Raw genomic sequence first — 23,107 nt, 5'->3', positions numbered from 1 at the left:
AATTTTTTTCTTCCGAAGATATTAACATCGGGGGGGGGGGGGACGATTAATCAAAATTCTCGACGCGGGGAAAGTTAACTGAAAATTGTGTCTGTGTCCTCTTCCTCGGGAGGATGAAGCTATAGAAGTCTCATTTTTTGTTTTCAAACAAATACTACGCGCTATAAAACGCTTGGTTTATTACGAGGGAACGGTTTTCAAGTGATAAATTTTGAACAATCTTTCAAAATCTCGCGAAATGAATTATTCTCACGTTTTAATTGAAACCCAAGATTTGCGCAATTTGTTTTCTCAAAATATTCCGTGAATTAGTGAGGGATAAATAAGTAAATACTCGTCGGAAATTGAAAGTCGGGGGTTGTGTGAAAGTTTCTCGGTGCCGAGAGAAAATAGCTTGAGAAAGCGCAGCGCGACTCTTAGAGAGGATTTAACGTCAGGCGGGGACGAGCAAAATTCGAGGTATAAGTGGCGCTTTTTTTTTTTTTTTTTATTCAATTCGTCGCTCGCAAGGTCAGCCTTCGCAATCGATATTCAGTCCGTGTGTCATCCACCTTAAAAATCGGACTCTCGCGTCCTTGACGCGGAGACTTTTAAATCGCATCTTCCTCTCTCTCTCCTTGACAACGTGGTACAAAAAAATTTGGAACGTTTTAAAGAAGTAGTTTATATATATATATATATATATATATAAAAGCATTTTAACAAGCGAGACTCGCGCAACGGATAAAATATTTTTTTTTTCCGAAAGCTAATGATTTATTTTCTTTCGTGGCGAGGACGGTTTTTTTGTTTCGCGACTCGCGCCGAGATCGCGCGAGTGTACAATAAAACGTTAATCGCACGCACACGTATGATTGTCGTTATCGATTTTGCCTCACATCCGGGCATTTGTGTGTGTGTGCGCGCGGATAACACGCGCGCGCAAACGCGCGATCGAGAAGGAGAAACAATTCGCGCGTTGTTTCTGCGAATGCAAAATTTTATTCGACGCTCTTATTCGATTTGGGATTACAAACGAAAAAGAGAGAGAGAAGATTTCTGTTCGTTTGACGAACGAGAGAGCGACGACTCTCGCCGAAAAAAAAAAAGAGAATGCGCGCAAACGCATTAAAACCGTCGTGTTATCGCCAACGGTTATTTATAGAGCGCGATGTTCGATACGCGCGACGAGGGAAAGAAGTAGTTGCTTTTTTACATCGCAACGAGCAGAACGCGATACTATATATATATATATGTATACTCAAGAGCGCGCGATTGTAAAGAACTTCTGCCGCTTTCTGACGAAAAGACCGCCGAGGGCCGACCGCCGATCGAAGAAACTTCTCTCTATAGCGCGCACGTTTGCTGCCTTTTCCCGGAGGCGGAGAAACCAGGTTTTTCCCGTCGTCGAACATTTCGGAACATTTAACTTTTGCGACAAGTAAAAATTAAAAAAAAACTAAGAAGAGAAGAACAAAAGAGCTAATCGCATTCCGCGACGATCGCAAAAATCGGAAGCGTCCCGATAAAATCCCGGGACGGTGGATCACCTTATTTTTTTTCCCTCAATGTCATTTCTATTGTTGAAGATAATTATTTCCACTTCTGTGAGAAACTTTGAATCGACCCTTGGGGCGTACCGTCCTTCGAATTCTCGAGTGGCCGTGTGGAACGCACACACTTTTCGTGTGTGCGTTCCATTCTTTTCTTCTCTCGCAATTTCATTAAAACCCGCGAGACGCTTTTCTCCATAAAAGTCCGAAAGTCCGGACACACATTGTCGTGTGTGCGGGCTTGAAAATTTGACGAGGAGGTGCAAGCGACGGAGTCGCTAGCGCGCAGGCGGCCGAATCGCGGCAGGCGGACGCGGAAACATTTGCGGATGAACCTTCCGTCGGACGAATCAATAACGGGAACCCTCGGGTGCGAAGGAGGCATCTACGAGCAGCAGCGGCGGCGGCGGCGGCGGCGGAGTCGCGGGGATGTCGCACGCACAATGCGGCGCAGAGCACTCTCCTCCTCTCCCCGCTCGTTCTCTCTTGAAACGGATGCGAAATCTAGTTTTGTCGGCGGCTCAGGTAGCCGCCGCCGGGATCCCCGAGTTTTCTCGAGGATTTCCAGCATTTATTTTCATTATATTTACAACGCCGCCGCCGCCGCCGCCGGTCTCTGCGCCACGATGTCGCGCCGGGGGCGAGTGCGATGCGCCATGTCACATGATGTGCGAGACGTCGCGCGGAGAAATGATAATGAAACAATATCTCTCGTCGGGATGCGGTTGAAACGAGCGTTGTCGACGAGAGAGAAACAACGACACGGAAAACCAACAGGATGCGGTTCGGTTGTGAAAACGCGATCAAGTTTTCGTCATCGGAGAAATTAAAAATTACACAACAAAAAAAATAAATTGCGAGATCTTTTTTTTTTGTTTATGTAAATGGAATATTAATTATCAGCGTCGTAAATTTCATAAATGTAACAACGAAACTCACATGTGGTCGACGGAAAAAAATAATAATCCGAGGAAAGGGTGCTGATTCATCGTGGTTACGTCACTGGACGCGGAGAAGGACGCGGGGACGAATTCGCAACGTGTAACACGGCCGAGGCCTTGTCTCCTCCTGTTCCTCACCGTCCGTTCTAGCCGCGCGGACTAGCTTTCAAGGTCGGTCACATTCAGCTGGAAGGCTGTTCGACCGAGCGCCACCGGGCGGCGCCACGTTACGGCGCCCGCGTAACACGTGGTGCGGCGGAAGTCGCGCGTTTCGACGAGGAGAATTGCCAGTGGCGCCGAACACAAACGTCGTCCTCTAGAACGCTAGAGAGAGAATTCTAGGGACACGCTCGAATTCCGGTATTAGATATATTTTTCCCCGAGAAAGCGAAACACACGATTGTTTTTGTTTTCCAAATCTCTTGAGAGGTTTTTTGTTCTCATTTTACCGCGCGCAAACAAGTGAAAAGAAATTGATATAACCAAAGGTCTCTACATACACGCGAACGCGCACTTGATCTCACGTCGGCAAAGTCGGAAATTTGAGATAACGCAGAGTAGCTAAGTTACCGACGCGAGCGATGAAACCGGCGATTGATAACATCGCGTCATTCTTACGGCGGGAATTCTCCGGGAAACAGCGGAATCATTTAGCGTTTCGAAAGAACGCACGCACAGCGATATATTCTAAAGAACAATTTGTAAAGTTTCACACACCGCATTCTCGAGTTCAACTACACGTCAGCATGCAGAGCTTTTGCCGCTAAATTGCAGAGAGAGACTGTCAAAACTTGGGGTAAGACGATATAAACTAATTATAGTTTGTGTAATAAATTACATACTTTTCTTACGAGACTGCGACAGAGAGGTTACTGCAGTTGTTAAGATTCATGCAATAAAAACGAGGGAGATTTTGTGCGTACGTTAAAAGAATTTAAACAAAGATACACGTTCGAAAAGTATAATCACAAAAAAAATATCTACACATATACCTACACCGAAAAAATTGTTATTCTGTATTCTTGTTTTGAGGATATCCCACTTACTTTAGGTATATTTTATACTAAAATAGGCGCCCCAAGAAGAGTTTCTTATTTTAAAAGGAAAATCCTCTAAATAGTAATATTGATAAGAATATAAAAAGCCTCTATAGAAAAACATATATATATCTCACTATCGAAAAAGACTATATTCTTAAATTAAGAATATATTCTTAAATATATTCTTAAATAAAGAATATATTCTTAATTTCAGAAGAACATCATCTAAAATCTTTAAGATTTTTTAGGTATAAAATCTATTTACAAGAATATAATTTTTTCGGTGTATATATATATATACACATACACCAAAAAAATTGTATTCTTGTTTTGAGGATATTCCCTTACTTTAGTATATTTTATAATATACTAAATTTTTTATAATATACTAAATTTTTTTATAAGTATATTTTTTATACTAAAATAGGCGCCTCAAGAAGATTTTCTTATTTTAAGAGGAAAATCCTCTAAATAGTAATATTGATAAGAATATATACTGATTAGAATATAAAAAGCCTCTATAAGAAAAACATATATATCTCATTATCGAAAAAGACTATATTCTTATTTTTAAGAATATATTAATAAAGAATATAATCTTAATTTCAGAAGAATATCATCTAAAATCTTTAATAAGATTTTTTAAGTATAAAATCTTCTACTTGCAAGAATATAAATTTTTTCGGTGTATATACGGGGAGAAATAAAAACAATAATTTAGATAGAGACTCAATTACATAACATACTCCGCAATGTGTGAATCTATTGTTGATGGAAGTACACAAAGATAACTTTAAAACATCAAAATTCAAAATCAATTTAAAAAAAATCAATATACGGTGCACACTATGTGTAGGTCGAAACTACTCTCTCATGATCTTACGGTAATGGTAGTAGTAGTAGTAGTAGTAAGAGAATCAGAGAAGCGCAGGCATTCCAGATATTATTACAGAAGAAGAGAAGATAGCGTTAAAATTTCGGCGGCACTCAAATGCCACGAAAGGTCACACAAGATACAAGTCAGAGAAACTCCTTTGCGGATTACTTGTCAAAGAGAATTGCGGGCTTTCAAAAATAGTCAAATCTCTGAAAAACACAACGTGGAGGACAGATTTGACCGGAGAGTCGATCTGGCGACTTATATCGGAAAAAGTCACTTGTCGCTTCCGCGAAATCTTCCTCCCACGGCGAAATCTGACGCGCGCACCACGTCCGCATTTGCGTCTCGAGTGATATTTCACAGTTCAACTGTAGCAGCACCATTACGAATACACGCCGGACGAGCAGCGGGAGATAACATCTTGTGTGGAAGACGTTAAATTGACGATTTCGTGGTTTAGAAACTCGTAACAGCACTGCTCCGAGAGAAAACCATAGAAAAAAAAAAAAACTGTGAAATTGATTTCGGAGGCAAGTGGAGATCTAGGCGCGATCAGGACAGAAGTCACCGGCGACGTCGCGTTCTCCGATCGTGCCACGCGCGAACACGTTCAAAAGGCGCGCGGTGCTTTTCTTTCTTTTTTTTTTTTTTTTTCTAATAGCGCGAATCTCCGGCGCTTACCTTTCTTGATGAGCAAGCTAGTGACCCTCCGTAGCGCCTCGCGAGTGCTGGAGGCGGAGCTGTGCTTACTTTGGCCGAAGTATTTGTTGGGCGTGATGTTCGTGGGCAGGGTGAGCGGCTTCCTCTGGTCCCCGGTGCTCGGTAGTCGCGCGTCGTAAGCGTTGTTGAGCCGCTCGAGATGCTCGATCGACGCCGGTCGCGGCTGATTCGCCTTCCTGGTCGGGTACCAACCGCGATTCGGACCGCCCGCCAACCGGAGTAGCTCCGTGCCGATTATAGCTTGCTCCAGACCGGGATTGTTTCTTCGATAGCTGAAAACAAACAAACGAGGATCAGCATAAAGTGTACGGATAACAAAAAAAAGGACAATATTGACGTTTCTCATCGCACTGCTGGCTTACCCGGTGGCTGTAGTGGGTGCGTACCAGCCGGGCTGTCGCCTCGACTGCGTCGGGTTGCCGGCGTGCTGCGGCGTTCTGGGAATATCGCTACCTCTGGCGAACACGGGGGTCTCCGGCAGGGAGCACGACGTTTGCATCCCGGAACCGGTGCCGGTGGCGACGCTGCCGCCTGTGCCTCCGCCGCCGCCTGTGCCACCGCCACCACCACCGCCGCTGCTGCCGCCGGAAGAGCACGGCTCCGCCGACGGCGAGTGCCTCTTCGTGAACGGTCGTCGTCGCGACGGCCCCGGCAAGTCGGTGGGCAGAGTTCTCCGCTCCACGGGTACCTGGAAAAGGAAAACGACTGGTGTTGGTGGAAGAAAAACACACGAGGAAATCATCATCCGAATGTTTAAAGGTAACCTTGACATAATCTTGACATAACTTAACACCGAAAAAATTGTATTCTTGTTTTGAGGAGATATCCCACTTACTTTAAGTATATTTTATACTAAAATAGGCGCCAAGAAAAGTTTTTTATTTTAAGAGGAAAATCCTCTAAATAGTAATATTGATAAGAATATAAAAAGCCTCTATAGAAAAACATATATATATCTCACTATCGAAAAAGACTAATATATTCTTAAATAAAGAATATATTCTTAATTTCAGAAGAATATAATCTAAAATCTTTAAGAAGATTTTTTAAGTATAAAATCTTCTACTTATAAGAATATAATTTTTTCGGTGTATATATATATATACACGTACACCGAAAAAATTGTATTCTTGTTTTGAGGATATCCCACTTACTTTAAGTATATTTTTATACTAAAATAGGCGCCAAGAAGAATTTCTTATTTTAAGAGGAAAATCCTCTAAATAGTAATATTGATAAAAATATAAAAAGCCTCTATAGAAAAACATATATATATCTCACTATCGAAAAAGACTATATTCTTAAATAAAGAATATATTCTTAATTTCGGAAGAATATCATCTAAAATCTTTAAGAAGATTTTTTAAGTATAAAATCTTCTACTTACGAGAATATAATTTTTTCGGTGAACCTTTAATTTCTCAATTGAGTAAAAATTGAATAAAACCGATTCGATGTTTCGAGACGCGTTAGAAAAATGTTTTCAATTTCGTGGCGTTATTTTGTCACGTATTAATATTTTTATAAGTGATTATCACATCGACCTAAAATTTTGAAACTCGTTTGTTTCTGCGATTCTTCGCGGGTTAACAAAGTGACCCTCCCCGAAGGGCGCAACAAAACACATCGCAGCTACGTGTTGTAGATGAGATAATTACCGTGAAGATAATTCGCACGAGCACCGCGTTGAATTAACGTAGGGCGTAGGTATTCTAGCGTGCGCCGTTCAGATATTAACGGGAACGTAATTTTCACGAGACGCTCGCAATAATCCCACGACGACGACCCGCGTCGTTGAAAATGGCATTCGAGTGCAATGTCGTTCGCGCGCGCGAACGATAGTTTTCAGCGAAATTGCGCGGTGACCTCGTCAGAAAAAAAAAAAAGGAAAAAAGAGAGAACAACCGCACGAAAAAAAACGAACGACCGCGAGCGTCGGCCCTTCGTCAGGAACGGTAAGGATCCCCGGGCTCGCCACGAGCCGCGGCGAGACAGATAATTATTGCGCCGTAAATCATTGTTATCGCCGCTATTCGAGCGCCGTGCCCGCGCGACGCGCTGGGAAAATTCAGCGGGCGGGAAAGTTTCGCCGCTTCGTCTTCGCCGCAACTTTTATTGCGAAACCGCCCGTGGCAATAATTAACAGTCGAAACGAGCCGCATTTTCGACGCGTCTGTCTGACGCTAAAGAACTCTCGTTGCGAAACAGAGTTTTTTTTTTCTTCTCTCCGAAGAATAACGGTGACACTTGTGTATCGTCGCGATGACGCCGATTTTGGCTCCCGTCGAGAAATCGAGTTTTTCCGGAAAATTCAAGCAACAAAGCGAAAAAGCGACCGGTAGGGTAAAAGACCCAATTACCGTCACCTGAATAATCAACTCTGGCGTTAGCAAATTGTTTTTACTTTACTACTTTTTTATCAAAAACATGTGTTTTTCTTCTTATCTGCACCGAAAAAATTGTATTCTTGTTTTGAGGATATCCCACTTACTTTAAGTATATTTTATACTAAAAATAGACGCCAAGAAGAGTTTCTTATTTTAAGAGAAAAATTCTCTAAATAGTAATATTGATAAGAATATAAAAAGCCTCTATAGAAAAACATATATATCTCACTATCGAAAAAGACTATATTCTTAAATTAAGAATATATTTTTAAATAAAGAATATATTCTTAATTTCAGAAGAATATCATCTAAGATCTTTAAGAAGATTTTTTAAGTATAAAATCTTCTACTTACAAGAATATAATTTTTTCGGTGTATATATATAATACACGTACACCGAAAAAATTGTAATCTTGTTTTGAGGATATCGCACTTACTTTAAGTATATTTTATACTAAAATAGGCGCCCCAAGAAGAGTTTCTTATTTTAAGAGAAAAATCCTCTAAATAGTAATATTAATAAGAATATATACTGATTAGAATATAAAATGCCTCTATAGAAAAACATATATATATCTCACTATTGAAAAAGACTATATTCTTAAATAAAGAATATATTCTTAATTTCAGAAGAATATCATCTAAAATCTTTGAGAAGATTTTTTAAGTATAAAATCTTCTACTTACAAGAATATAATTTTTTCGGTGTGGTATTAGTCGATGTCTCTGATATAAGAAACAAAATAAATACCGCTTCTCAAAATCTCTATTTTTATTTATAAATTTAATAAATTAAAAAAGAACGATGCGAGAGCTATTTACTGGCCATCCCTAAAATGAAAGAAATGAGACGCGAATGTTGAATGCTGGAGATTTTTTGTTACATCAATTGCACTTAAAATTCTACGTTAGATTGTTTTCGTGCATAACTTTTTAGGATTTATTTAATATTTTAAATAAAATAGGTTAGGGTGACGGTAATTGGACAGGTGACAGTAATTGGGTCTTTTACCCTAAATCTCCAAAGACAAAGATGTGAAAAAAAAAAAAAAAGAAAAAAACGATTAAAACGAGCTAAACCAGATTATTAAAATATACTTGAAAAAATCGCGCGACAATAAAATAATCCGGCGATCGTCAATCGCAAAACTACAATAGTTCGAACGGTATAAGAGAAAGAAAGCAAGTATAAGAAGCCCGCATCAGCTGGCGGGAGGGATTAGCCTCTTTTATCCGATTATCCCGGGGAGAGATCTCCGGGCTTTTTGCCCCTGTTGTGTTGTTATAGATTAAAATTACCGCGGCTGAGAGCAAGCCGACTTTATTCGTCGACGACGACGAAGGTTCGTGGAAAGGAACTGTCTCGGAGAAAAACGCGCGGTCCAATATCCCTAATGAAAACTTCACGCAGTTCACAACCCAAACTCTTTTTCCCCCGCCCCCCCTTCTGTCTCTCTTATACGCTTTTCCTCGTCCATCTTCTCGGCAAACGTCCTCCTTTGTCCCGCGCTCCGAGTGATATAGTATCGTTAGGAAGCGTCCCGCGAGTTTTTTTTTTTTTTTTACGGCACGAGGACATCGCGACGCGCGATATAAATTGCGTCGTCCACGTGTAAGTTTCCTCCGAATCTGTTTGTTCGTCCCGCCGTGTTGAAACATCGACACTTCGACTTTAATTTAACTTTCTTTTTTTTTTCTAATCCCCCTCGCGTAAACGCGCGTAAACTGAATCTTTTCTTTCCCAAAGCTTTTTGACAGCAGGCGTCCTGAGGTTGGGATTTAGAAGATAAGAAAATTACACTTTCATCGAGACCGAGAAAGTTTTTCACCGACAGGGTGAAAACCCTGCCGAATTCGGGTGTAAATTTTTCTACTTCTCGCGGGGGCGTCCAATTAAAACGAAATCCCCGGGCGTTCGACAGCGCGAACTTATTCATTCCATTATCATAAAATCACGTCCGAAAGAAACCTACTAAGCTTTTCTCATTTTTATTCACGCGCGACAGCTTTCTCTCTCTCCCTCTCACTAACTCGTCGAAGTCGACGACTTCTCTATCGAGCGGCGTCTCGGTTGTATTGCGCGCGGGCCGCGCAATAACTAAATGAATTCGGATCATTTGCTCGCCGGGCGTCTCGTTCTTTCGCCAATTAAATGGTCTATGAACCACCCCTCCCTTCTCTCCTCTCCTTCCTCTTTTTCCTCCGTTTTCGTTTTTATTATTCGAAGGGTAATTGCGTCTCGTTACATCGCCAGACGAAACAAATCTGAATACAAGAATACAAATAAGTCGAGCGCGCCAATATTTTCCTCCTTCCTATGCGATCTCTCATCCTCTCTCTCTCTCTCTCTCTCTCACTTTCTCTTTTCTCTCCGCTGAAGACCTTTTATACGCTGCAACTTGTCGCTTCTTCTTTGTACTTTGTACGCCGCGCGGACGAAACTTTCTTGTCTCTATCCACTCGAGGTGCACACCGGCGCACACTCGTTGCAACTTCGGCGAGCTTCAAGTTGAAATTTCGCTGATGCCGACGACTGCGAGGAAACGTATATAGTCACGTATAGTCGACGAAGCACGTGTTGTGCCGTGACAAAGGACCGATAGATAAGGTTCCGTTTCGTCCCTCGTCGCGCGCGAAACAACCATGTGGAAAATTAAACGTATGGGNCGTATTGGGGGGGGGGGGGATTCTCCTCCGCAAGTGGACACAGCTCGTGGCCAAAAAAATGTTCAATTTTACGACGTGGGCATTTAAATCCGCCGCGAAGAAATTGCGATTCTTCACGTGCGCGCGCGCGCGCGGAGGGAAGTTAAAATAATTGCGACGTGAGCAAAAAAAAAAAGACACGGAGAGGTACGGCAACAATGTCGACGACGTGGTTCAATTATAGATTTTTTTTATTCGCGACGTGTGCTTGAAATTCGAGAGATTTTGAAGAGAGAATCGAGCTTGACGGCATAATAAATAAACAGCAGAATCCGAAGACGGGGAGGGAGGACACCGTGTGCCTCGCGGAAGAGCAATCGGCTCACGAGGGGATCTTCTCTCCTCCTCGTCGTCTTCGGTCTCTCGAAATACGCCCTTTCGATTCTCATAACGCGATTGAAGGGGCGCACTCGATCGCGGGGATAATATGAGATGCGGAATAAGACGACGGGAGGAGAGAGAGGAGTCAGCTTTCGCCTCACTCGCTCTCTTTTCATCTTCCCTTTCGGAACGATCGTCGGGGGATCCCTTTCAAGCTGCATAAGATATCCGCTTTCTTCCAACACACGGCGGGCAAGATTGTAACGCAGAAATAATTCGATTCGAATTTGCGCGCGTAATCGATTCGTCCGATTTCGGAAACGGTCTCGCTCAAGCAATATCGCTGAAACGTGCAGAAAGGACGCGCAATAACAGTCTCTTTGCAATTTTTTAATCTCTCTCTCTCTGTCTCTCTGTCTCTCTTTCTCTCAAACGCATATCGATTATGCTTATCTTTCGGAAACGAGCTTGGAAACTTGGTGGCTTTCGAGCCTTACTTTGATGAGACTCCAAGTTCGATATTTAGTTTTCCCAAGTTGAATATCCCCCCCTCCCCCCTCGTCGCGGATTAAGACGCGAATTAAAATTCCGCCCGAGTATGCAAAGTTTACTCGAGATTAACACACCGGGAAACCGGAGAGGGTATCCCCGTCCCGGGGATTTTCTTTCGATCGACTCGAATTTCGCGAGGGACGCGGTTCCTCCGTTCGCAAAATCTCTCGAATTCGGCAAAATGTGTGTGTGTGTGTATACACGCCCCCCTCTTCTCCCCGCACGATCCAAGTAACAATTCTGGACGAAATCGCAAGAATTGCGCCCTTTCCCAATTCTTTTTTTTTTTATCCTCTTGCCCTCTCGAGCTCGCCCCGCCGCATTGACATCTCTCCTTCAACCGGAAGCTGTATCAGAGATATCGGACCAGACTCGCAAACTTCTCGAGTGCGCCGTACGGGGGGGTACGAGCTTTCATTTCGAGCTGCTGCTCGATCGTCGGTCGGTTTCAAGGACGGATCTCGTTGAGAAAAAAATTGCCAATATTTGCGACCACAATGCAACCGAACTTCGTATCGTTGTTCGACCCTTCCCTTCCGCTCCCTTTTCTTCCCCTTCGTGTTTTACGTCGAGCTTCCATTTCGACGCGGAAAGCGTCGGGGGGAGAGAAGTGTGCGCGCAACAGAGTAACGTCTACCCTCGGCGGACTTCGTTCGGAGAGATTGTGAGATTTCGATTTTTTCTCTTTCTCTCGATTTCGTTAAAACTTCTCGCGTCGCGATAAAAAAAAAAAAACATATATAAATGTACGCCGCACGCGTGCGTTGTTGTATTTTCTTTCTCTCTATTTCGGGGGCTCTCTCGGGTGTTGGGGGGCCAAAAGGTCGGAGAAGCAAAGAAATTTTCAAACACAAGCGAGAGCCAAAGGAATAATATACAATCCGTCGCGTGAAACGCGTATTTAATGTCGGGGGGAGAAACGCGCGGCGAAGACCATAGAAACGTCGTCGCGGACGTTTATCTCCACAGAGAGATCGACTGTGTGCTCTAGCGCGGTTGACGCACATATCTGAATATGTAACAAGGTTTAAACCGGTATGTATATAAAGCCATGTGTGTGTCGCGGGTGTTTCCGGGCGCGACAGTCACCTTTGATTTGTATTTCGGATGCGAGGATCCGAAGACGCGCTTACATCGAGAACACGCCGCGGTCTTACCGCCACACGAAGCAAACGGAGAAGAGACAGTACCCCATCAACCGTGAATCTGCACCGAAACAATTGTATTCTTGTTTTGAGGAGATATCCCACTTACTTTAAGTATATTTTATACTAAAATAGGCGCCAAGAAGAGCTTCTTATTTTAAGAGCAAAATCTTCTAAATAGTAATATTCATAAGAATATAAAAAGCCTCTATAGAAAAACATATATATCTCACTATCAAAAAAGACTATATTCTTAAATTAAGAATATATTCTTAAATAAAGAATATATTTTTTTAATTTTAGAAGAATATCATCTAAGATCTTTAAGAAGATTTTTTAAGTATAAAATCTTCTACTTACAAGAATATAATTTTTTCGGTGTATATATATATATATATACACGTACACCGAAAAAATTGTATTCTTGTTTTGAGGAGAGAGATATCCCACTTACTTTAAGTGTATTTTATACTTAAATAGGCGCCAAGAAAAGTTTCTTATTTTAAGAGGAAAATCCTCTAAATAGTAACAATGATAAGAATATATACTGATTAGAATATAAAAAGCCTCTATATAGAAAAACATATATATCTCACTATCGAAAAAAACTATATTTTTAAATAAAGAATATATTCTTAATTAAAGAATATATTCTTAATTTCAAAAGAATATCATCTAAAATCTTTAAGAAGATTTTTTAAGTATAAAATCTACTTACAAGAATATAATTTTTTCGATGTATATATATATATATATATACACGTACACCGAAAAAATTGTATTCTTGTTTTGAGGAGAGAGATATCCCACTTACTTTAAGTGTATTTTATGCTTAAATAGGCGCCAAGAAAAGTTTCTTATTTTAAGAGGAAAATTCTCTAAATAAATAGTAATATTGATAAGAATATATACTGATTAGAATATAAAAAGCCTCTATAGAAAAACATATATATATCTCACTATCAAAAGAGACTATATTCTTAAATAAAGAATATATTCTTAATTAAGAATATCATCTAAAATCTTTAAGAAGATTTTTTAAGTATAAAATCTTCTACTTACGAGAATATAATTTTTTCGGTATGGTACAAGTATAAATCAAACATAAATTAATACAAATAAATAAAATTGTGTTTTTTGAAATAAACTTGACGAGAACGAAATTCCCTTTTTTTTTTTGGACAGTGAAATCAAAAATTCAGTCACGGTGAAATCAAAAATGCAGCTTTGAAATCCCATCCCGTCCCGCGATCGTTCGAAAGAAACAAAAAATCGATGATTCATCAATCGCTTCAATTGAGGGGGGTGGAGGGAATTGTCGTCGAAAACTCTTTAACGAAGAATTCGCCGCGCTCGCGGCGGATTAATTCCGGAACACTCGGTATTATTGAGCGAACACAGTAATACAAGAGGGACAAGGGACGACGATTCGCGATGTAGTCGCGACGAATTGGCGGCCGCGCGCGCGCGCGGGATGCTCGTCACACGCGCTCGCACCCTCTCGAGCAATGCACTCTCCATTCTCTTCCTCCCTTTGCCCTTCCCCGCCACCCTTCCCGTACACCCGCTGTGTGCACACAGCCGCCGCCCTCGCTCGTCGTTACTTTTCATTATGCACAATGTGCATAGACGCGGACATTTTATTTATCGTAGGGATTCGAGCGCGCGCGCGAGCATCCCCGGTCCGGGCACTCCATTCACGGTCGTCCCTTTCTCGCCCTCTCTCCCCCGTCCCTCCGTCCCCCTTTTATTCGCTCGTAGCCTGTCCCTTCCTACCCGGACGAGACAATGACGACACGCGACACACGACGGCGGAAAGAACGCTTCTCCCTCTCTCCGTTTTCATTTCCCTCGGCGTTGTACCTTTTTCCAACGCGCAGAGCCCCTCTTTCCCCCCGCGTAGTAGAGACGGGGGTAGAGGGTCCGAAACAAGGGGAGAGGGTGTGTCATTGTCTTACGGAAGCGCGCGGATATCCTGATAAATGCAGTGTCGCGCGCGCAACGATACTCTCCCCCTCACGAGAGTTGCAACCCCCCCGATAACGCACGCGAAATAATCCCCGCGCACGTGGCGGGATGATGATCCTGTCGTCGTCCTTCGTCGCGGGAGAAATTCCCCACCGAGAATTCCCTACCTTGTATTCCTCAGACGGGAAGAGTTTCCTCGCCCGAGAATTTTGCGCGCAGCTTCGCTGGGAGTTGGTTCCTTTTTTTGGGGGGGGGTAATAAATCTCCGGAATCAGGTTGGAAGTCGGTAGGTTTCCCACTCCGCGTCCTTTCACCGCCGTGGGTCATTTTCAGAGCGAAAGATGCTCTATAAAACTTGAACGGGGCAATCTTATTAAATTCACCGGCTTTGAAATTACCTTTCCATTCTCTCCCTCTCTCGCTTTTAAACTTCTCTTTCTTCGCGCGCGGCGACAATTCTTCTCGAAATTGACGTGAGAACAAATTGATCCTACGGAAGAGGAAGAGCCGGGAAAAAAAAGAAAAAAAGATCATCGAGTCTGATGAGGGTAAAAGGGTTACGGCGTTGCGAACGAAGACATCTTGCGCGCGCGAGAATTCTCTTTTTGCGCGCACACGTCGTCGACGACGTCGACGAGGAGGAGGATGTCGTGCGCCGCGAAAATTGCCGCGGAAACCGACCGACGAAAGGCGAGTTGGCGGACGATAATGCCCGGTAAATGAGAGAACAAAATGAGGGAAAATTAGTGCGGGGGCCGCGGAAGAGGGCACTTATTTTCCAGAAGCGTTGCGCGCGTACGTTCCGTTCGCACGTTCGCTCGAGAGAGAAATGGAAGATCGTCTCTTGTGCGATTCTCGCGCGTACTCTCGGTCATTCCGTCTTTGATCTAGCGCCTCGTCTCGTCGCGCACCAGAAGACCCCTTTCCCGTCCATTTCCGGTGTCGCGTAGAAGCAAGGAAGGAGCGTGACGCTCGAGTGATTTTCAAAGCTTCGATCGAATCGACCGCGCCTCGGGTTCGACGGCGAAGCGAGTCTCTTACGAGCGTTTTTCTTTTTTTTTTTTTTTTTTAAATGTATAATATGTTTGTATCAAATATATACGTGATCTTCTTCCGACATCGTCGCTGCAAAGTTTCGCTCTTTGTGATATATTTTAAATTCAATTCCCAACGGATATTATTTTCGCGAATAAAAAACAAACTTAAAAGATATGTACATTATTTATATCAACACCGAAAAAATTATATTCTCGTAAGTAGAAGATTTTATACTTAAAAAATCTTCTTAAAGATCTTAGATGATATTCTTCTGAAATTAAGAATATATTCTTTATTTAAGAATATATTCTTTATTTAAGAATATATTCTTTATTTAAGAATATAGTCTTTTTCGATAGTGAGATATATATATATGTTTTTCTATAGAGGATTTTTATATTCTAATCAGTATATATTCTTATCAATATTACTATTTAGAGATTACTATTTTCCTCTTAAAATAAGAAACTCTTCTTGGCGCCTATTTTAATATAAAATATACTTAAAGTAAGATATCTTCAAGTGGGATATTCTCAAAACAAGAATACAATTGTTTCGGTGAACAAACATATATTGTACGTTATTTTTTGTTTTTTACGATATTTGTCAAGTACCGCGATCGAGCGAAACGGATTAAATTCCGCGACGAAAGCAAAAAGTTGTCGCGCTCGCCTTCTCGCCGAAGAGTTACGCGTAATTACGTACGGGCACGATGCAATTTGCGCGATAATGACGCAAACGAGCCGCGATATGTGTGCGCAAAATTACATATTACACAAGTAAGCGAGTAATAAACACTACACATTGATTACATCGCGCTGAAAATGATGAAAATTAATCATCGCTTTGGAGTAATCAAGTTGCGTAACTTCTGTCCCCCCCTCACCCCCCACCTTCCCGCCAACATAGTAAACATAATTATGATTAATTACAATCCTGTAAATTGCATTCTCTCTCTCAAAGTTTATTCGAGTTTGGATCGGCGGAGTGAAAAACGAGAAAAGATCGATACATCGCGTCGTATGTATCGTCTCTCGCGCGCAAATCGTTTTGTAACGACTCGGAACGAGAGAAAGTCATCGAATCTAATTTTCGCTCTCGTGTCGCGCAACCTTTCCAACGCGATGTCTTTCGAAATAGGGTAAAAGACCCAATTACCGTCACCTGAACAATAAACTCTGGCGTTAGCGAATTGTTTTTACTATTTATTTATCAAAAACATGTGTTTTTCTTCTTATCTGGTATTATTCGATGTCTCTGATATATTAGGTCTATCGGAAAGTTCTGTCCGTTTTTGGAATAAAACAAAATACAAATTTTTCTTAATTTTTCAAAAATGGGATATAAAAATTGTTGCCCTCACGCTGGCAAGAAATCATTAATATATAATAATGGCAATTATATTATTTAATAAAGTTTATTGACGGTAAGAAAAATTTGTATTTTGTTTTATTCCAAAAAACGGGCAGAACTTTCCGGTAGACCTAATAAGAAACAAAATAATATCGCCTCTCAAAATCTCTATTTTTATTTGTAAATTTAATAATTAAAAAAGAACAATGCGAGAGCTATTTACTGTCACCCCCTAAAATGAAAGAAATGAGACAAGAATGTTGAGTGCTGAATTTTTTATTATGTTAATTGCACTTAAAATTCTATGTTAGATTGTTTTGATGCATAACTTTTTTTTAGGATTTATTTAATATTTTAAATAAAATAGCTTATGATGACACTAATTAGGTCTTTTACCCTAGATCGTTATTATCGACGTTCGTCCGAGGTTTACGACGGGCGACCGAACGCAATTGCGTTTTCGCACGAAAAACGCGGAAAATTCTCTTTCTCTCGTCGCAAGAGACGGGGGGGCGCGTCCATACTATATTTTATTACGGCAATACCGAGAGAAACTGGCTCGTAGCCAGCTTGTTTATTGCACAAGACAACTCTTCACCCATTCTCGCTTCACATTTGCCCCCTTCTCTCCCTCCCCGCGCGCCCCTCTCTCTCTTTTGTCCCTCTTGCCAGCTTCCGCAAGCGCGACGGAAGCTATTCTCTCATGCTCCTCCCGCATTAGACGGCGCTGGTGAATTTTCCCTTTCTTCCGAAACCTGGTCCTCCTCTTCCGATGTGTGGCGCTCGTCTATCTTTTTATTTATCGCCACGCGCGCGGAGAGGCGTTGCCGCTCTCTCTCTCGTTCGGAGAGTTTTATTTATTTATTTCCCCCGAAAACGCAAAGCAACTACCTCCCCTTGCAAATGAATTTTTTTCTCACTTTTAAACAGTTTGTCACTTTTTTAAAATAAGCAAAAATCGCACGTGCACGCGCGCGAGACGTGTTCGCGCTATCTACTTCTCGCAAGAGCTACAATCCACCCCCGTATGTGTGTTTCACCCTCGTTACAGCCTCGTCACGTGTTTATAGCGCGCCGGTATACGGTGTACCGGTGCTGAATTTATTTCTCTCTCTCACTCTCGCGACTCACCTCTCGCCTGGAATTATTGGCGGTCGGTGTGCGTCTGCCTCTGGCGTAGCCAGCGTCCATGGACCTGGTGTTCAAGGAAGCCTGCTCCTTCGGGTCGATGACCGGCGGGACGCGATGGGGCGGCACTCTCGGCCTGTACTCCACCGTGCGGTTGTGACTCCGCGACTTGGGCGGCGTGATCACGGCGTTCTGGACCCCGACGTCCGAGCAGCTCTCCTCGTCGGCCTCCTCGACGGGCGAGGGCGGCAAAGGCGGGAATTCCATCACGTCGACGCTCACCTGTCGAGAATAGACGAACGACGCGGTTCAAAAACGAAAAATTGCGCGACCTTCGACTTTTGCACTTTTGCGAGGATTCGTCGAAGTTCCGATGTAAAAGGGGGAAGAAGAATTAATTTTAATCTTCTCGAAAAAAAAAAATAAAAAATAAAAATATCGACGATAATCGATCGGTACCTCGAGAGTCAAACGAAATTCTGTATCTCTTTCGCATTTTCGATGCGCAAACGCGCGGTCGTCAAACGAACGCGCGAAGGGAGTTGCTTCTAAAGAGCTCGCGCGGATGGAAATTTCAAATGGAAACTAGTTTGACCCAGAACTCGTTAATCGATCAAGGACCCTCGTGACGATATTCGTATGAATGGCCATTCACCTCGATGACTATTCAACGAGTTTGTTAGATATTTTCGACCGCGCGAGTGTTGGAGATCGCGCAAGCAACGTTTCGCAAACGTCACAAGCGCGTATCGGAGAGATCGAAGACAATGCGACAATTGTCTGTTATTCTTTAGAACCTTTTTTTTTTTATTGAAACTAATGCTCTTTGACACAAATTCCCGGTCGCATTTCATTACCGGGAGGGGGAGGGAAAGAAAAAGAAAGTTTATCGGTGATGTGTTCGTTCAATCGCGAGGAAAAATTTCCGATAAATCCTCGATTGTTCGACAAAAAAAAGTTTCATTCGCGGCAAAATTACACACAAAGCTGCGCGAACAAATAAAAATTAAATTTGTTATTTACCGCGCGAGCAAACCTCCTAAGCGTTTGTCCCGTTGTTCGAAACAACGACGAGGAAAACAAAAAAAAAAAATTAATTTTCTTAAAATTAAAAATTAAAATTCTCCGAAAAGAAATTTCTAATTAGCGCGTCGTTTATGAAAATTTTTTCCCCTCTTGTTTTTTCTCTTTAGAAGCAAAACCTCTCTCTTACAAATTTAATTGTTTCGAACTTTCGAGCTCTGTGTGTAGCTCCGAACATTCTCGCGATTGAATTGCCGCGCGCGTTAATGCAACACATAATTGCTTGGAAATAATTCGGACCGCGCACGTAAGAATTAAATTCCCACGCCACAGAGAGAGAGAGCTGTGTCCTGTATCTCGCCGAAATAAACACACACATCGCGCACGAAGTACAGCACATACAGCGGGGGGGGAAGATAAATAATTAAAGATCTTTTACGCCGAAGTTAATTACGGGGGGTCGCAAAAAAATGGATTCGCGTGCGGGGGGCAATCTCCCCCCAGGGGGGGAGGAGGGGTTTACTTCCCCCGTTCCACATTTCATGTCATGAAAAAAACGCGGCCATTTCGCGGTATCTCTAATGGAATCCTATATTACGAGAGGAGAGGCTAACGCTACCAATTTATACCTTCACGTAAAGGGTGGCTCCCCCTTTTCACCCAGCCCCCCCACACACAGCTGCTCCCGCGCGCGCCCTTTTCTTTTCACCGCGCCCCCGTATATTTCCCTTCCCTTTGCATTTTTCACGACGCAGATGCACCTTAAACGTGCATCCCCCCCGTCGTAAGAGCTGGGGGGGGAGGGGGGCGGCGTTTTTATTTCCGCGTTGCGTCTTTCCGCGCGTCGTCGTTCGGCTTTTCAAGCGCGCGCGTGCGTGCGCGCGAGCGGAATAACAAAGAGAAGAGAGAAAAAGACCGCGATGAGAAATTCCAAACCCACCTGGAACTCCGGATTCTTCGAGTCCTCCAGAATGGCGTCGATCACGTTCTCGATTTGCTTCTGATCGTTCTTGTGATTCTCGATCCCGTTTTGACGCAATCGTCTGCCGGACGAGTAGACGACGTCGGCCGCGCCGTTCGGTTTCCTACGGTCCGCGAAGTCCGCGTCCGAGCTGGCCTTCGACGTCTCGGAGTCGGAACTGTATTGGTGTCGGCCGCTTCGGCTCGTTCTGCTGTCGAACGGGCTGCCCGCGTCGACGATCGCGGGTTTTCGTCCGTCGTGAACCGTCGGCGGAACTCCCTCGTACTCGAAGCTGTTGCGCTTCGAGCTCTGCTTCACGTCGCCGTTGCGCCAGCGCTTGCTCTCGCAATACGACTCGCTGTTCTTCACGTTCTCGATCTCCTTGATCGCGTCGCTCACCTTCTCCAACTGACGGCGGTTCTCCTTGAGCGCCTTCTTCACGATCTGGTCCTCGATCAGCAAGTTCACCGGGATCTTGGAGACCAGTCGCTCGTCGCTCGCCGCTTGCGGGAGCTTCTTCTTCGACGATTCGGATGATACAACGTTCGCCGACTTGACGTTGTCCAGATCAGCCAGGGTCGGGGCTGACGGAACGCCATTACAGTCTCTCGATCGGTCCGGACGAGATTCCGTTTGATCATCGTCGTCCACAGGCGACGGTGGTAGTTGAGGTAGCTCGATGTTGTCGCGCTCCTTGTCCTTGTCGGAAACGTCCGACGTCTCTTCCTCCTCCACGGTGATCTCCAACTGGCCACGGCTGCCGTGGGTGTCGATCGCCGGCATCGACACGACCCTGATAAGATCCGGGGGCGGTACTGGCGCGGTGAATTCCGCCGGCGGCTCGTCCAAACCTTCGAGCTTGCCCTCCTTCAGCAAACTCTTGATGTTGTCGAATGTGCTCGAGTAACGTTTCACGTCCGACAATCGGCCGTCCTCGCCGTTCTCGAAGGACAAGCTCTTGGTCTTCGTCGGCGTTTTCGGCAGAATCTTGCGTTCCTTTTTGCGACCGCGTCGTATAACGTAGGTGCCGTTCTTCGTTAGCTCCTGTGGGCGTATCTGATCGAGCTCGTTCGTGGAAGAGTCCGAGTAGGGCGAGATCAGATCGTCGTCGGTCGTTGACAGTCGCTGGTCTTGCCAGTCGTCGAAGTCGCGGAGCTTCGACGCCGAACCCACGCCTGGAACACGATCGCACGTAACAATTAAAGTACTTACCCTTTTTGTCCGTTCCCCGCACATTTGAGGTTTAAATCTATAGATGAAAAACATGACGACATGACAATGTTTTTTTTATAATTGAAAAAAATAATTTTTTGTGAAAAAGAAAAAAACAGAAGAAATGTCTAGCGAAACATTTTCTTCTTTCGAATTACACGACGTTCGTAACGGGGGTAACTCACTCGAGACATCGCTGCTCTTTCGTCGTCTCCTTCCGACGACTTTTGTGCTACCGGGCGCGTACAGAGGATCGTCCTCTAAAGAAACCTCCCACGCGATCGAGTGTCTCTTGCTGATGGGCGGCGGTGGCGGCAACAGTTCCTCCAGAGAATCGTCGGAGAAACGCTCCTCCTCGGACTGCGTCCTGAAGTCGGCCGAGTTGCGTGTTGAGAAATCGGAATTGCGCGTGGAGAAGAGGTCGGAGTAGCGCTCGTCGGAGCAGCGGTCGGACGTGGGCGCGGAGAAGCGCTCGCTCGAGTCCGCGCGCGGCAACGAGAACGAGACGAAGTCGAGGTTGCGTATGGAGAACGGGTCGGAGGTCGGCACGGAGGACACGTGGTCGTTGGATCCGCTCGCGCTCGCGACCGCGATCGAGAAGTCCGAGTGAAAGCGCTCGTTCGACGTGCTGTTGGCGCGCGAGAAGTCCGACGAGTCGCAATTGGCGCGCATCGAAAAACGCTCGACGCTAACCGAGCTTGAACGCGGCATGGACGAGCGCCGGCTCGCCTCGGACTCGGAGTTTCTGGAGAAACGGCCCTCGCTCGAATCCGAGTCGTTGCGTCGTCGCGCCGCAACCGCCGACGACGACGACGACGATTGCAGCAACAGCAGCTCCTTCTCCGTCCTGTTCATCAGCAGTCGATCCTCCACGCTGCTCGACTTCATGATCTCGTTCTGCTGTCGCGGCTGCTTCCTCGGATGTGAAGTTCCGCGATCCGAACTGCTGCTTACGCGCACACGCTGACGAGCGTCGTCGTTCTCCAGACACTCGTCCGACGAACGACGACGCACCTCCCGGTGCTTCTCCACCGCGCTCGGATTTGTTCGGGGCGGTATCCAATTGAACGAAACCTTGCCGTCGTACGGCAGACTGCCGAACTTGCTGGGTGGACTGGGCGGTTGGGCCAGCCGGAGCGACTCCACGGGCCCGTTCTCCCAGCCGTACGGTCGCTGGTGTCGGGTCTTCGGCTAGATTACAAAATCATCTTGCTTTACAAGCGGGCGATCTTGAAAATCAATGAGTTTTACGCCGCGTTTGTTGGGAGACATTTTATCGATTATTTTTCAAACAACTTTTCGGGAGCGATTCGATACATATTTTCTAATAATTAAGTCGCCGCCGAGTTGAGATTCTGCGCTCCGAGTTTAAGCGTGCTAAAAATTCAAATGAGGAAGTTCGCGCCTGTGCAAACTTTGCGTTCTCCGTATCTAACAAAGTAAACTTTAATTACTTCAAATTTTGAATATAAAATACTTTGGCAAATGTTTGTAAATAATTTTTGATGACAAAAAAATGTAAGGATTTTACTCGCGCGTTATTTAAAAAAACGCATATATAATCTCTTCATTTTTTTTTTTCTATACTAATTTTATTAAAAACGCGAATTAGGTGCGGAAAACTATGTCAGAAAAAGCGTTTGTAAATAATCACAATCGATTCTCTCGATGTTGATTGTTGCAACTTTTATCTCGATGCCGATTGGACGTTTCTCGGATGTGTTTCTCGATTCATACACCGAAAAAATTATATTCTTGTAAGTAGAAGATTTTATACTTAAAAAATCTTCTTCAAGATTTTAGATGATATTCTTCTGAAATTAAGAATATATTCTTTATTTAATTAAGAATATATTCTATATATTAATATATATAGAATATATTAGTAATATACATAGTATACTATAATATATTAGTATATATATAGAATATATTAATATAAGAATATATTAATAAATTAAGAATATATTCTTAATTTATTAATATATTCTTATATTAATATATTCTATATATATACTAATATATTATAGTATACTATGTATATTACTAATATATTCTATATATATTAATATATAGAATATATTCTTAATTAAATAAAGAATATATTCTTAATTTCAGAAGAATATCATCTAAAATCTTGAAGAAGATTTTTTAAGTATAAAATCTTCTACTTACAAGAATATAATTTTTTCGGTGTATG

The 23,107-nt window shown here is 43.4% G+C and overlaps 1 protein-coding gene across 1 annotated transcript in view; it reads right to left on the bottom strand.

Annotated features, from left to right (window-relative positions):
* The window catches only part of LOC109858457, a 40,191-nt gene that overhangs the window by 15,652 nt on the left and 1,432 nt on the right, over nucleotides 1–23,107 (bottom strand). Inside the window, exons 3-7 of the mRNA XM_020435727.1 lie at nucleotides 21,093–22,098; nucleotides 19,675–20,870; nucleotides 17,715–17,993; nucleotides 5,476–5,801; nucleotides 5,075–5,385 (exon numbers count right to left, since the gene is read on the bottom strand). Coding sequence (XP_020291316.1) covers nucleotides 5,075–5,385; nucleotides 5,476–5,801; nucleotides 17,715–17,993; nucleotides 19,675–20,870; nucleotides 21,093–22,098 — 3,118 coding nt within the window. The remainder of the gene's footprint in view (nucleotides 1–5,074; nucleotides 5,386–5,475; nucleotides 5,802–17,714; nucleotides 17,994–19,674; nucleotides 20,871–21,092; nucleotides 22,099–23,107) is intronic.

This window comes from Pseudomyrmex gracilis, unplaced genomic scaffold (assembly GCF_002006095.1).
Source record: "Pseudomyrmex gracilis isolate BER0280 unplaced genomic scaffold, ASM200609v1 scaffold_205, whole genome shotgun sequence".
Taxonomy (NCBI): Eukaryota; Metazoa; Arthropoda; class Insecta; order Hymenoptera; family Formicidae; genus Pseudomyrmex; species Pseudomyrmex gracilis.
The sequence above is the reverse complement of the archived record's forward strand: the minus strand, read 5'-3'. Positions and strand labels throughout refer to the sequence as shown.